At 61.3% G+C, this 15,617-nt stretch overlaps 1 protein-coding gene across 1 annotated transcript in view; it reads right to left on the bottom strand.

The window, feature by feature from the left end:
* Positions 1–1,564: 1,564 nt before the first annotated feature.
* Positions 1,565–15,617, bottom strand: part of TTLL10 (tubulin tyrosine ligase like 10) — a 44,745-nt gene continuing 30,692 nt past the window's right edge. The window contains exons 2-16 of the mRNA XM_045546582.1: positions 12,879–12,964; positions 12,539–12,683; positions 12,259–12,369; positions 11,487–11,567; positions 11,271–11,406; positions 11,023–11,141; positions 10,734–10,848; positions 9,809–9,943; positions 9,563–9,648; positions 8,744–8,915; positions 7,751–7,922; positions 7,198–7,338; positions 2,688–2,804; positions 2,231–2,324; positions 1,565–1,965 (exon numbers count right to left, since the gene is read on the bottom strand). Of these exons, the coding sequence (XP_045402538.1) occupies positions 1,565–1,965; positions 2,231–2,324; positions 2,688–2,804; positions 7,198–7,338; positions 7,751–7,922; positions 8,744–8,915; positions 9,563–9,648; positions 9,809–9,943; positions 10,734–10,848; positions 11,023–11,141; positions 11,271–11,406; positions 11,487–11,567; positions 12,259–12,286 (1,797 nt within the window). The 5' untranslated portion in view covers positions 12,287–12,369; positions 12,539–12,683; positions 12,879–12,964. The remainder of the gene's footprint in view (positions 1,966–2,230; positions 2,325–2,687; positions 2,805–7,197; positions 7,339–7,750; positions 7,923–8,743; positions 8,916–9,562; positions 9,649–9,808; positions 9,944–10,733; positions 10,849–11,022; positions 11,142–11,270; positions 11,407–11,486; positions 11,568–12,258; positions 12,370–12,538; positions 12,684–12,878; positions 12,965–15,617) is intronic.

Consider the following 15,617-nt stretch of genomic DNA (forward strand, 5'->3'; position numbering starts at 1 on the left):
CTTGAGGCCCCTGGTCCTAGGGGGTGAGGAGGGCTGGAATGTTCCATGACAGCCTGATGCCACCATGGGACACAGCCCTGACCAGGGACCTCCACACTAGCCATGAGGCTGCAGGTGGCACAGAGGCCCGGGGGTGTCAAGGCCGCAAGAGCAGGGGCTATGCCATGGCCAGGCAGCAGCCTTGGATGCCACAGGCAACGTGGCCCCGACCCAAAGGGGAGGTGGGATTACCAAGACCTGGTGCCCAGCTGCCCAGGAGGCTGCCTTCACCCCTGGTGCGCTGCAAGGCGGGTGGGGGCAGAGCTTGGCCCCTCATGGAGGGCCCGCCACCGCTGTGCCAGGGGACTCAGGGCTCCTGCCCCTCGAGACAGCAGCAAGAGTGAGCTGCCTGCCTCTGCCCTGGGACCCCACAGCTGCAGGCCGCTGGGACAGGTGGGCGGGCGGGCGGGCAGCCCTCCCTCCTCGCTGGGCTCCTTCAGGGCTCCGCACCCTGGGCGTTCGCGTCCAGCCCTCCTCACCCTTCTTGTGTCTGGACCAGCGACACTGCGGCACACGGCGGCCTCTAGTGGTGCCGAGGTGGTTGTACCCGGGGACAAGGAGGTGCCCTCCCTGCAGCCCCTGAGGTCCCATCATCGCTCTAGTGCGGAGCAGGGACCCGTCCTGCCACTGCTCTGGGGCCAAGGCAGGTCAGGAGTTGGAGTGTGTGACTTGTCGTGACCCTTTGGGGGCAGGCACGCCACGGTGGGCCTGGGGGCAGGGCTACCTCAACCCTGGGGTGTGGACTTGGGGGCACAAGCCTTGCGGGCAGCCAGTGGGAGGGGTCTCTGTGCCAGGGTGGGGGAGGTGGGGGTGGGGAGGGCTGCAGAGGGGGCTATGGCACCTCAGAAGCCCTGAGCTGTCAGAGTCCTCCCAAACCCCCAGGCCCATAGGGACCAGGAGTGCTGGAGGCCACACAGGGACTGACCGGGCCAGTGCAGGCTCTCATGTGTCCTCCGTGGGACTGTCATGGCCCACAGCCCTGTGCCCCTCACCCCAGCCACGGTCCTGGGGCCTCTACAGAAACACTGGGGGCTGGTGAGGCTGTGAGCACCCAGCCTGGTGCTCTGGGACCGAGGAAGGAAGGAGCTGTGCCGGGCAGGGCGGGTGAGCCCTGTGGGGGCCCCAGGGGAGCAGTCCTGGGCTCAAAGGAGCCCTCCTTGGGAGACCCAGAGGGGTTCCAGAACCTTTCCTGGGGACACCAGGCAATAGTGATCACGGTGCCAGGCTGTGGGGTTCGGGGGTTGTGGGGCTGCGGGAGGGTCGCGGGGAGGAGGACACAGGCGGTGGGTGGAAGCCCAGGACCTGTGTGGCTGCCCACCGCGGAGCACAGGCCGGCAGAGGGTGGGGGCGCAGCCCCTTCCCGCAGGGCAGCCCGGGCCGTGGAGCGGGCAGGGGAAGCCCCGCAGGGGGCACCGGTGTGGGCGTGCGCTCGCGGGGGCCGGGGCGGCGGGGCCTCCCTGACCCGCTACGGAGGCCGAGTTTGTAACAAAGTAGCCTTTATCGGGCCCACAGGGCGGCAGGGCCGCTAGGAGCCCCGGGGGCTCGCGCCCTTGCGCGCCTCCCCTGCCGTCCCCGTCCCCGGGGAGGGCTCCGGCGCCGGGTTCCTGCCGCCGGCTCGCGGCCGCTCGGGCTCCCCGCTGCGGGCGCCGCCGGGGCCGGGGTCGGGCGGCCGGGGGCGCCGCCCTGGGGAGGAGGGACGGCCGTGCGCGCCGCCGGGGCCCCGGGGTGGCGCGGGCCTGCGCGCGCCCGGCCGGTCTGCGGCGCGCGGCGGGGGCGGCGGCTGCGGGCACGGGGAGCTGCGGGAGCCCCCCAGGCGCCGCCACAGGTCCGCCTCGCCGCTGTGTAGGAGCACGAGGCGGCGCTGCGACAGCAGTGGCAGCATCTTCTGGCAGCGCAAGCTCTTCTGGAAGGTCTCGAGCGCCAGGTCTGCGGGGCGGGGGCGCAGGGTAAGTGGGGACCGGCGGGGGCGGGAGGAGCAGGAGGAGGGGAGGCCGCAAGGGGCGGGCATGGGGGGCTCCGCCTGACGGGGAAGGTTGGGGCGTGGGGCGGGGCTGCCACACAGGCCCTTGGCATCCAGGAGAGCCACCTGGGTGGGGGTCTGAACGTGGGAAGAGGGCGGGGTGGGCGTCCGTGACTTGGGGGGGGGGACGTGTGGGGAGGGTGTGGTGGTGGCGACCGGCCAGGGCCTCACCCAGGGTCTCCACGACCAGGCCTGGGATCACCTCCTTCAGGACTTGACAGTTGGTGTGCAGGGCAGGGTTGGAGTTCATCTCCAGCAGCCACACCTGGGCGGGACACTGCCAGCGTCTCTCCCCACCCACCCAGAGCCCACTCGGCCATGTCCCGGTCCAGCCGGGTGGCTCTGGGAAGATCACCTCTTTCTATGGCCCTCACTACCCCTGTTGCCCACTGAGGCTCTGAGACTGAGAGTCCGGCACGGGGGCCGCCCTGCGGGTGGGGGTGCAGGTCTGTCCCACTTGTGGTAGGAGCTCAGCCTCATGGACACGCCCACCCCCAGGGCTGGGTGCAGGCAGGGTGGGGTCTGACCTCGGAGTCCACCCCAGGGGGCTGCCTGTGTGGTTAGGGTGTGCAGGGGGCCCCTGCCTCCTTGCACCTGCCTACCAGACCCAACCCACCCAAGACCGCACCTTGAAGTTCTCATCGATCAGGAAGTCACAGCCAATGAGGTCGAAGTAACCCAGCTTGCACTCGAGCTTGGATTTGACGGCCAGGAAGCACTGGGCCATGATCTGCTGCATCCGCTTCTGTGAGTGAGGCAGAGAGGTCGTCTGAGTACCCTGCCCAGGCCTGGACGGCCACAGTCCCCCTCAGCTGCACTCCCACCTGTGTTTGTGTCCTCACCTGCACTCCACCTGCACCCGTGCTTGCACAGCCACACCTGCCCCACGTCTGCGCTCCGAGTCACAGCCAGAAACTCACCCTACACACTCACGGAGTTGCTACTGCACGGCTGGTACCAGGGATAGGAGAGTGAACAGAATACAGGGCAAATCTCCACCCTCGAGCAGTTCACTCCCAGTAGGAGAAACACACAACAAATGGACATGCAAAATCTTGAATCTTGGTAAGAACCGTGAGCCTTGTATTTTAACTTGCTCTAGTTAAGTTTCATCGTTTGCTTCCCAGCTCAGTGGTGGTCTTGAGAAATAACAGCCTGCTCTCCAGTACCAGAGACAGCAGAACAGACCCCATGTACAAAGAATTGTCTGGTGTCCCTTGGAAGACCCCACTTGAAAGCACTAAAGGAAAGTATGAAGATGATGTGTCACCAGATAGAGAATGTCAGTGAAGAGACAGAAATTATAAAGGGGAACAAATAGAAATTCTGCAGTTGAAAAGTATAACCCGCTGTGCGCAGTGGCTCAAGCCTGTAATCCCAGCACTTTGGAAGGCTGAGGCAGGAGGATTGCTTGAGCCCAGGAGTTCAGGGCTAAAGTGAGCTACAGTCACACCATTGAACTCCAGCCTGGGTAACAGAGTGACAACCTGTCTCAAAAAAAAAAAAAAATCCAACTTAAGTGCCATCAACTGATGAGTGGATAAAGAAAATGTGGTGTACACACACACACACACACACACACACACACACACACACCGTGGAGTACTACTTAGTCATAAAAAGGAATGAAATAATGTCTTTTGCAGCAACTTGGAAAGAACTAGGGACCATTATCCTACCTGAAGCATCTCAGGAATGGAAAATCAAACACTGCATGTTGTCACTTATAACTGGGAGCTAAACGGAAGATATATAAGGTCATAAAGAGGTATGATGGACATTGTAAACTAAGAATGGGGAAGGAGGGAGGGGCTGAGGGATAAAAAATCTACCTCTTGGGTACAATGTGCACGATTCTGGTGACAGGGAAACTGAAAGCCCTGATTTCAGCATGATTCAATGCATCCATGTAACAAAAACAAACAAAAAGTGTAATTGAAATAAAAATTCCCTAGAGGAGCTCAACAGCATATTTGAGTTGTTTGAAGATAGGTCAATTGATATTATCTAGCCTGAGGAACAGAAAGAAAAATGAATGGAGAAAAATAAAGCCTCAGAGATCTGTGGGTGGGACGCCATCAAGGGGACCAACGTATGTACAATGGGAGCCCCAGAAGGAGAGAAATGAGCAAGAAGAATATTTGAAGAAATGATTGCAGAAAACTTCCCAGTTTGATGAAAAACATTAATCTACACATTCAAGAAGCTCAATTAACTCGAAGTAGGACAAACTCCAATTTCTGCCACATCATAGGCAAACTTTCAGAAGACAAAGAGAAAGAGAGAATGTTGAAATCAGCAAGAGAGAAGCAACTCGTCACGTACGAGGGATCCCCAATGAGACTAACAGCCAATTTCTCATCAGAAATAGTAAGTCCTGAAGGCAGTGGGCAACATATTCAAATTGCTGAAAGTAAAAATAAACACCTATCGTTATTTGCTGGATAATTCTTTATCCAGCAAAACCGTCCTTCAAAATTGAAGGAGAAGTTAAGACATTCCCAGATAAATAAAAACAGAGGTAGACCTGCCCTGTAGTCCTTTGGGTTGAAATAAAAAAACACTGGACAGCAATTTGAATTCATATGAGGAAATAAAGAGCCCTAGGAAAGGTAACTACATAATTCAGTAAAAAGACGGTGTAAATGTATTTTTGTTTGTAATTGCTTTTTTTCCTAAAAGACAACTGCATACAACAATAGTTATAAGTCTGTGCTGATGGACACAAACGTATAGAGCTGTTATTTGTAACAATCACACCATGAAGGGGGATGGAGCTACAGAGGGGCTGCAGTGTTTTTGTGTACTATTGAAATTAACTGGGTACTAAGGCAAAGTAAATTGTTATAAATTAAGATGTTAATGGTAATCCCCAGGACAACCACTAAGAAAATAACTCAAAAATATACAGTAGAAGAAATGACAAGGTAATTAAAATACTAGAAAATATCTATTTGATACAATAGATGGTAGTAACAGGGGAATTGAGAAACCAAAAAAGATTTAAGACATATAGAAAGCAAATACCAAAATAGCAGATGTGACTGCTACCTAGTTAGTAACTATGTATTAAATTTAAATGGATTGCAGTGTCCAATTAACAGACAGACTAGCAGAATGCATAAAAAGACCATGTCCACAAGAGACTCACTTTAGATTCTTAGACAAAAATAGGTTAAAAGTAAAAGGATGGAAAAAGACACATGATGCAAACAGTAACAAAAAGGCAGCTGGAGTGGCTCTACTAATATCAAAGAAAACAAAACTTGTTACTAGGGGAAAAAAGAATATTTTATAATGATAAATCAAGAAGATGTAATAACTATAAACATACATGAACCCAATGACAGAGCCTCAAAATGCACAAAGTAAAAGCTGACAGAACTGAAGGGAGAAATACACAATTCCAGATCCCACTTTCAATAAAGGATGGGCCATGTAGACCCAAGATGAACACGTGAGCAGATGACTTGAACAACACTGTAAACCAAAGGGACCCCACGGACATCTATAGAACACTGCCCCCCACAACGCATGAGTAACCAAAGGAAAACAATAGGTAACCTGGACGTCATCAAAATTAAAAGCTTCTGTGATCAAAGGACATTATCAAGATGGTGAAAAGACAACTACAAAATGGGAGAAAAATATTTGCAAATCCTGTATCTGATAAGGATCTAGTATCCAGAATATACAAAGAATTTTTATAACTGAGCAATAAAGAATAGAAAATGTATTTGAATAGACATTTTTCTGAAGAAGATACACAAATGGCCAGTACGCACGCAAAAGGACGCTCGACACTGTCAGTCACGAGGGAAGGCAAATCAGAACCGCAGTGAGGCATCCCTTCACACCCACTGATGGTTATTTAAAGGGAAAAAAAAGGAAAAAAGTGTGTGCAAGGATTTGGAGAAATCGGAACCTTTCCCATCGTGGGTGGGGCTGTGAAATAATGTAGCCACGGTGGAGAATTGTTTGGTGTTTGCTCAAAAAGTTAAACATAAGTTACCATATGACCCCACAACTCCACTCCTGGGTATATTCCCAGGAGAATTGAGAATATATGTTTATATAGTGACTTGTAAGTGAATATTCGTCATTCATTCAGCGTTGTTCATAGCAGACAAAAAGTAGAAACAACCTGATGACTGGGAATGGAATGTGGTCCGTCCACACAGTGGCTGTTGTATAAAAAAGAAAGAAAGCCCTGATACCCACCACGGTGTGGTTAGGCCCTGAGAACATGACCCTGAGCGAGAAAAGCTGGGAAAAGCCACGCATTGTACGATCCCATTTATGCGAAATATCCAGAACAGGGGGTGCAGAGAGGCAGCGTGTGGGCAGCGGCCACCAGCTGTGGGAGTGTGGCTAGTGGTGGCTCAGTGGCACAGCCTCTCTCGGTGGTGAAGAGAATGTTCTGGAGTTAATGGTGATACCTGCACAACGCTGTGAAATGTGAAAAACCACTGAACCTTTAAAACGGTGAATTTTATGTTGTGTGACTGATCTCAGTGGAGAGGTAGGAGGAGCAGGTCTGGAGGCACCTGAACGTGGCCGACCGCCTCGGCCCATGTACACGCCGCCCGGCCACGCGGGTGAGCAGTACCTCTGTGGAGCCCTGTTTCAGCCCCAGCTTTGCACCAAATTGCTCAACTGCCTTTGCTACCAGGGTTGCTCAAAATACCCCATAGAAAGTAACCCCGTGAAATTAGCGTGCCCCACCCCAGAGGCCTTGTAACTAGAAGTCTTCCCTGCACGCGGCAGTTGCTGTTGCCACCCGAGCCCCAGGACGGAGGACTGCTGTCTGCCCACTCAGGTTACCCTGCCCAGTTGAGCCTCGGTATGTAATGAAAAGTTAAACTTTCGCGCTGTGGTTGTGCCGCTGAAGCTGAGCCCGCCCTCCGACTCTGGCGGTGAGGCCGGCTGCCAGAGGAACCAGGGCGGGTGGACTCTGCTGGGTGCTCTTCTGCCTGGGGCTCTGCTGGCTGCTGGGGACGGTAGCTACTGGCTTAGTCGATGGGGATACGGGAAGAGTTTCATTCCAAACACACAAGCACACTTGTGCACTCGTGCCCTGGGGGACCTCAGCCCCAGGCCCCGCCCTGCCCCGGGCTTGGGGTGCAGCGCAGACGCACCGTGAAGGTGGTGAAGACCCAGTCTCTGGGGAGACCCTTGACCTTCCTGAAGTTGTCATTGATGTAGCGGTTGAGGTGGTCCATGCTCCACACGGTGTCCTCCTTGAGCAGCACATACAGGGGGCTCTTCTTTTGCATGAACTGGGGGCAAGCGCAGTGCCTGGGGCCCCAGCATCCAGTGCCCTGCCTGGCTGAGGGCCCCTCAAGAGGGCCTCACCCCGACCTCGCCCCCACAGAGACCCCCTCCGCCATCTCAAGAGGCCCCCTGCCCTGGACTTTCCTGTTAAGACCCTTCCCCAGAGACGTGTGCCCACAGACCCCTCCACTAGTCCTCACGGATGCTGCGGCACCCACCCGGCCACCCAGTGGGAGACAGGCGGGGGGCAGGGCTCTCAGTGAGTTCACCAGGACTCCTGGGGCCCTGCCACACCCTCTGCCGCGGCTAAGGGTCGGCAGTGGGAGTCAGTGCTCACTGCAGGCAGGAGCAGCTGGATCTTCCTCTCGTCTCATCACAAGGCCCCAGGGAAGGCCCTCACCTGTGGGGGACCCTTACCTGGTTGGTCAAGTGGCCACTGAGGTCGCAGGAATGGGGGTCGTAGAGGTTGAGGGTGAGGCGGGCGTAGCCATGGGCGAAGAAGACCATGTAGGGCGTGGCACAGGCGATGACCAGATAGGAGCGCACGTCGAACTTCTTCCCCTCCAGCAGCAGCGGGTTCTGGATGTACCTGTGGGGCACGCCGAGGGGCTGCTGGGGCTGAGCTGCACGGGCAGCCTGGCCTGAGCCATTTCCTCAGTGCCTGCCACCTGTCCCAGGTGCGACCTTTGGCTGAACACAGTGTCCGCGGTAAGGCGACATTGCCGAGTCCACTGCGCATGTCTGGGGCGCCCCAGGGGGCGGCCTCACCGGGAGCCTGCAGGGTGGGACCAGGTCGGGCTGGGAAGGGAGGGAGGCTGCTGGGCGGAGGACCCGCAGGTCTGCAGCCCCTGGCAGGACGCAGCAGCTCAGGAGGGGATGATGGAGGGAGGGACAGCAGATAGGCGCTGTGGCCAGAGCTAGGCTCTGCACTGGCAGAGGGTGAGGTCATCGGGATATTTCTGAGGCCAGACTGAGCCCCGTGGGAGGCTGAGGGTCCGGCCCCCGCCTGGAGGCAGACGCAGCCTCAGGGCATGCTGCAGCCAGGAAGGCGCGGGCAGCTTTCGGCTGCAGCTCCTAGGCCACAGGGGGCTGGACGGGAGGCAGCTGCAGGAAGACCTGCCAAGGCCAGGCCTCTTGCAGGTCAGAGGGGCAGAGCCGAGGCTGAGGGACAAACTGACCAAGCCCGCCCTGCCGCACTCCCCACCCTGTCTACACCCTGGACGGATGTGGCACCTCCCCTGTGCGGGGGCCCCGCTGTGGTCCGCAGGATGCAGCTCAGATGGGCGCTGGGAGTGCGGCAGCTCTCCACGGCCAAGGACTCCTCTGCTGCGCGGCTGACGGCCACGAGCCCTCCCGGCGGACTGCGGCCACCCCGCCCAGACCAGCGCCCTGCCGGGCACCCGCCCACACCTCTGCACCACGCGCGCCTGCGGCGCCCGGAACGGCATCCTGCGGTAGCTGGGGTCATCCTCCGTGCTCTGGGTCTTGGCCTGCAGGGCGGCAACTTCCTCCTGGCTCCTGAGCAGGAAGATGCCTTTGCCCTGGTTAGAGGCGGTGGGTTTGCAGATCCACATCTGGGTTTCTGCGGAGAAAGCCGCCGAGCTCTGGCCCCGCCCCGCCCCGCCCCGCCCCGCCCCCTGCCCCACCCACTCCCGGACCCGCCCCCATCCCCGGCCCGCCCACATTCTGGACCCGCCCCCAACCACAGCCCCCCGCCCCTCACCTACCCGCGCCCCGCCCCCAGCCCAGGCCCCACCCACGCCCTGGGCCCGCCCCCACCGCACCCTGCCCACATGCCCCACCCACTCCCGGACCCACCGCCAACCCGGGCCCGCCCACATCCTGGGCCCGCCCCAACCACAGCTCCCGCACCCCACCTACCCGAGACCCGCCCCCATCACAGCCCGCCCCTGCCCCGCCCACATCCCGGGCCTGCCCCGCCCACCTGTCTGGGCCCCGCCCCAGACCAGGCCCCACCCCACACCGGCCCCGCCCCCAGCCCCGCCCCGTCCACATGCCCGGGCCCGCCACGCCCTGGCCCCAGTTGGTCCTGCCCTGCCCATGCCAGACCACGCTCCAGCGATGGCCTCGCCCCTCCCACGCCCCTACCTCGACCAAGGCCAGGACCTTCTCCTCCCCAGCCAGCCCCTCAGCCCCAGCCCAGGCCACGCCCAGGTCTGGCCTCCCTCGCCCCTCCCCCCGCGTCCCGCCCTGGACCGACGGCCTCACCGTCAAACAGGGTGAAGAAGGCCTCTCTCTCGTCCCTGTTGTCCAGACGGTAGGTCTCTGGGAAAAACTCTTCCATTTTCAGGGTCCTGGGGAGCAGGGAGGGGGAGGATAGCGGAGGACGGTCCCCTGGCCCAGGCTTGGCCAGCTGGAGGGACTCGCCCCAGAGCCTCCTTCGCAGGCCTGCAGGCTTTCTGTCCCCTGCCCGGAGCAGGAGCTCCCCTGGGCCCCTCACCCCGGCCCTCCCACCTGCCGCGCTTGTTCTGCTCAGGGAGGTGTCCCCAGTGTTGGGACAGTGCGGCAGGCAGGGTGGTCAGTGTCCATGTCTGAGTGCCCTGGCCAGTGCAGCCCTCCGGCTCCAGCCCACGTCTTCCCTGGGTTTCCCTAGAACACCAGGCCATCCTTCAGCTCAGTCGGAATGGCCCCTTGCAGCTGGGCTCCGGAGTCACCTCTGTGGCCTGAGGCGTCCTGGGCTGCTCCACGGGAGCTCCTCAAGGGTGGGTGCTGTGTCCTTTCCTAATCTGCACCCCAGGGGGGACACAGGACCTGGCCTGAGTGGCCAGCTCACAGGGTTTGGAGAATGAATTCTTGGGGGCCGGTGGGGAGGGGGGCGTGAGTGTGTGGATAAGAGATTTGGGTGGAAGTGGGTAGTCTGGGGGACACAGCTCGGATAGAAGTGGGCCGGGCGGGTATGGACGAGCGATGTCAAGATGGCTGCCTGCGGGGGGAGCGGAAGGGGCAGCAGACAGTGGGCGGACGGGAACGTGGACGAGTGAGTGGGGGGTACGTAGGTGGTGTGGCAGACAGCTGATGAGCAGTCGGACGTGGTGCCCAGAGGAGAGACAGGACAGACGCAGGAAAGCAGGTGGCAGTGGGGGGTGGTGAGCCACAGATGACACGTGAGGGGCACCCACAGTGACCGTGGTAGGCGTGGTGCGGGGGCCGTAGGGTGGGCAGGCTGGGGAAGGCAGGGTGGTGGGTGGGCTCTGTGCAGGGTGGGTGTGAGGTGGAGGTGGTCAGGCCGGGTGGACTGGCCACGCAGCGCGTGGCTGGGGGCGGGTTTAGGGAGTGGGGTGGGTGGTCTTCTAAAACACAGGTGGAAGGTGGACACAGGGAACTGGTGAGTGGGGGGCGGTCGGCCTGGAGGGTTAGGGTTAGGGTGAGGTGGGCTCACCTGGCTTGAGTGTTGACCTTGCTCTCGACCCGCGAGTACTCCCTCAGGGCGCAGAGCAGCCCGATCTTGGTGGTGAGGAGCCTGTTGTTGGGAAGCTGGAACAGCAGCTGCTCGCCTGGCGCGACAGAGCCCTGGGCAGCCCTGGCCGCTGCCAGACCCCAGCTGCGGCCTCACGGCTCTCGCTGGGACCCTGCCCGTGCGGGCCCAGGAGGCCCCTGCAGGCTGCGGCCTGGCCCCCCCCCCCCCCCCCGCCCCGGCCCAGCTGGGGAGCCCGAGCCCCTCCTGCTACCTTCCCGGAAGCTGCAGTAGCTGTCGCGGCACTTGACCTCGCACCACTTCAGCTTGTAGTCCTTGCAGCGGCTGTCCTGGGTGCGCCGCCAGCCCTTGTTCTTGCAGTAGGAGCTGATTCTGCAGGGGTGGGGGCAGCCGTGACCTGGGGGCGTGGGTCCCAGGGGAGGGGCTGTGGGACGCGGGCGGTGGCGAGGCCCCGGGGCAGGAGTGGGCAGGCAGAGCAAGGGGGCAGCCGAGCCCACTCACATTGCGGCCCCATTGGTGCCTCCGATGTAGAAGAGGGGGCCCTGCCCGGCGCCAGGCGGCTGCTTCGGCTCCTCCAGCAGGAGCCCCTCCAGGAGGGCAGCCGGGGGCTGGGCGGCATCCTCGGTGTCCGGGAGGGCTGCGGGCAGGCGGTCAGCAGCCAGGGCCTGGCCTGCCCGAGGCCCCCCACCCCGCTCCTCGCCAGCCCGCAGCCCTCACCTGCGTCTTGGTCCAGGAGGCTTGGCTGGTGCAGGAGCCCCTCCTCCCGGCGGCTCCCCATGGGTCTCTCATGGGCCCAGACTGCAATGGGGTGGGGGCTGGTCAGGGCTGGGGGAGCCGCCTGTGCGGAGCCCAGCCCATGCCCAGCCCCCGAGGCCAGCCCCTCTCCAGTGTCTCCAGGGCAGTCCCCTTGCCGCCTGGGCCCAGATCTGACCAGAGGACCCGGGGACAGGCACATCTGGGGATACAGCCTTCAAGTGGGCGGGGTCCGGAGGGCCAGGAGATAGGGGCAGGGGACACAGAGGGCCCCACCCTCACTCTCCTCACCAGCAGAGCTGCGGCTCTGTGCAGGGGAGGGGCTGGGGTGTGGGGAGGAGCTGGGGGCTGGCCAGATGCAGGGATGTGCCCAGAGAGCAGGGGTCACAATGTCCATGATGACATCATGGCCCACAGGCCACTGTCAGGCAGCGGACAGGGCGCTGCCCAGGGCTACACCCACTGTGGCCGCCCATGGGATGGTGCCGGCCGGGCAGGCCCAGCCATGGAGGGCAGCGTGGTCCCCTCTGTGCCCACTAAGCCTGGCTCTGTGTGGCTGGCCCAGTGTCTGCAGCTACCGGGGCTCCTGCCAGCCCCTCTCCCAGCACTAGGCCTGCCTGGCCAGCTGGGTGTGGCTGTGTGTGGGTCTGGTCCCCTCCCCATGGACTTGCCTTCCTTGGGGATGGGGTGCCTGTCCCAGGGGGCCCTGGCGGGGGCGGGGCTGCTTTGCGCTCACCTGGTGCCTGGGCACGGCACCGCCGCATCCGCGACCGCTTGTTCCTCCTGGAGCCGGCTTGGATCCGGGTGGGGTGTCCCCAGGAGCGAATGAACCGCTTGTGACTGCGGGCTACTGGGATGGGGGCGCTAGGGCGAGGACCCCGCTGGGCAGATGCCACCCCAGCCCCCCTGCGGGGCCCCTGGGCGGCCCGAGGTCGTGGTCCTTGGGTGGGGGGCATGCTCAGGCCCTCTGCGCCCACGGACAATGGCCTCTGCGGGCTGTGGACTGGGGCCTCCACCTGTGGCTGGCTCTTGTCTCCGCGGTGGCTGAGGGGCCTGGTGCCTTGCGGGGACGAGGCCATCTCTGCGTCTTGTCTCTGCCAGGCGAGTCCACCCTGGCCGGCACTGTCCGTCTGGCCTCACCGAGCAGGGCCTGGGTGCCGGCTGTAAGGAGGGCGGCCGTCAGCCCGCTCGGGGGGCCGGGGGTGGGAGGGCTCTCTGCCCCTGGGCGGGGGTCTGCCCAGCCTCCACTGCTGCCCCTGGAGCCCCACCATGGCCTCTCTGTGGCCGCCGGCCATCCCAGCCCCCAGGGCGAGGACCCTACCCGCACCCCGCCAGAGACGCTCTGCCCCCCAAAACCTTTCCTGTGTTGCCAGCCTTGGAACATCCCAGGGAATTTTTAGCTGATTCCGTGAAAAGTCCTTCGGCCTCAAGGTCAAGCAAAGCTGTAGGGGGCCGCAAGGGAGGCAAGGACGTCATTTGGAAGCCCCCACCCGAGGGCCGGGCCGGGCAGCTGCAGGACAGGGACACTGGGCGCTCGCCTGAGGCTCCACTGGGAGCTGGTTCTTCCCGAGAGGAAAACCCGTTTGTGAACCAGCCTGCCGGGCACCCAAGAAATGCCGGAACAGAGGGCCCACAGGGCGTTAGCGGACGGGGACTTTGTGTCTGCCCCCCGCCCCCTGCCCCCGTGGGAGCGACCAGGCAGGGGTGGGCCACCGCGAGTGACCCGCAGGTGGCAAGGAGGCCATTCTGGGCGGGGCGGGCCTTTGGGAGGAGTCGGACACCGGCCACACCCGGCACTGCCGCGGGAGCCGCACACCTGTGCCAGGCGTGTGGAGACGCAGGGAGCCCGCTCAAGACCCCTCCCCACCCAGAACAGGACCCCTGAGAGAGGCTGAGTGTGGGGCTGGGCCTGGCCCGCACTGCCAGGGAGCAAGAGCCTGCAGAGCACAGCAGGGGCATGTGTGCGTGTGCGTGCATGCTTGCGTGTGTGTGTGTGTGCGTGTGCTTGTGTGTTTGTGTGTGTGTGTGTGTGTGTGTGAGACTCTGCATTGATGGGAGACCCCGGCCCCTTCCCGCTGGGCACCAGCATGGCAGCAGCGCCGAGGAGGCCCAGGACTGACTGACCAGGACCGTCCCCAGCCCAGGGCCTGGCATGGCATCGGAGGGAGGGGCCCGCGTGTGAGCGAGAGTGACACACACACCCCTGCACACGCAGACACTCACACACACACACGCAGACACACCCACATGTGGACGCACCTACACATGCATAGCCTGCTACACATGCAGACACCCCCCCACAGACACCTACGCAGACACCCCTGCACACACCCCTGCACACACACACACACCTATACATGCAGACACACCCACACACAGACACCTACGCAGACACCCCTGCACACACACACACAACCAACACACGCAGACACACCCACATGTGGACGCACCTACACATGCATAGCCTGCTACACATGCAGACACCCCCCCACACACAGACACCTACGCAGACACACCTGCACACACACACACACACACACACACCTACACATGCAGACACACCCATATGTGGACGCACCTACACATGCATAGCCTGCTACACATGCAGACACACCCACACACAGACACCTACGCAGACACCCCTGCACACACACCTGCACACACAGACACACCCACATGTGGACACACCTACACATGCATAGCCTGCTACACATGCAGACACCCCCCCACAGACACCTACGCAGACACCCCTGCACGCACCCCTGCACACACACACACACACACACCTGCACACACAGACACACCCACATGTGGATGCACCTACACATGCATAGCCTGCTACACATGCAGACACACCCACACACAGACACCTACGCCGACACACCTGCACACACCCCTGCACACACACACACACACACACACCGACACACGCAGACACACCCACATGTGGACGCACCTACACATGCATAGACGTCTACACATGCAGACACACCCACACACAGATGCACACAGACATACGCAGACACACCTGCACGCACCGACACACCTACATTCACCTGCACACACGCACACCAACACGCAAGCAGGAGCACATGCACAGGCGCACACAGAGGAGGTGACCATGGTGCTGCAGGAATGACACAGGTGGAGGGAGGCCCAGCCTGGAACGTGGGGGGGAGACACCCCCAAAGGGAGCTGGATGTTTTTTGAAGGAAGACAGAGTGCGAAGGAGCCCCTGGGAGTTGAAATTGCAGTGCCAGGGCTGGAGCTGAGGTCGGGGGCATTGCCCAGAAGGGAGCCCCTGGGTGAGGGGCTGCAGGTGTCTGAGGCGGGAGAGGGCAGCAGAGGCCACGCTGCCCATGCCCAGGTGGGGTGTCCGGAGCTGAGGGAGGCGGCTGGAGCCCCGGGAAGGGACCCCCGAGGAGGAAGCCCCCAGTTTCTTCACTGCAAAGTGGGCCGGGAGGAGCAGTCCCACAGGGCCGGGACGGCAGGGCAATGTGACACAGGCACCAGGACCGCGCCCGCCGCCCGCCGGTGCCCTGTGGCTGGCATGGCGGCCGTCAAGTGTGGAGGCGCAGGTGGGACACGGGCCCTGCACACAGGGGCCGTCGGCTCCAGGGGACAGAATTGGAGCACACACCGTCTGGGCACACTCCGGGCTGGCCTGGGGACGTCTTTGCACAGGTGTGACACAAGCACAGGGGGGTGCAAGGGAGCAAAGCCGGCAGGTGAGTCCTGCCCTGGGATTGGAGAGACAGCAGCCCCGGTGCTGCGGGGCTGTGGAGACCGGCGGTCACGCAGAGCCAGGCCCGGGGCCAGACAGCACCCTGCCCGGAGGCTGCACAGACCCTTCCGCTGCAGAAACATCTAGAAGGGTGGACGGGGTGCGGGGCTGCTTTTCATTAGAAGCCTTGCACTTCTATTTGACTCTAACTTTGTGTATTTATTATTTTTGCAAAGAATTAAACAAGCCACGAGTTACTGTTTCTTGTCGTTCAGATTAATAAAGGTTTTTAAAGGGACCTGGCCGTGCATGTCATGGTCAGAGAGCGGCGTCCGCGGCAGCGCAGGGCCCGGCCCCGGGGCCTGCCGACC

This window comes from Lemur catta, chromosome 3, assembly GCF_020740605.2.
Source record: "Lemur catta isolate mLemCat1 chromosome 3, mLemCat1.pri, whole genome shotgun sequence".
Classification (NCBI taxonomy): Eukaryota; Metazoa; Chordata; class Mammalia; order Primates; family Lemuridae; genus Lemur; species Lemur catta.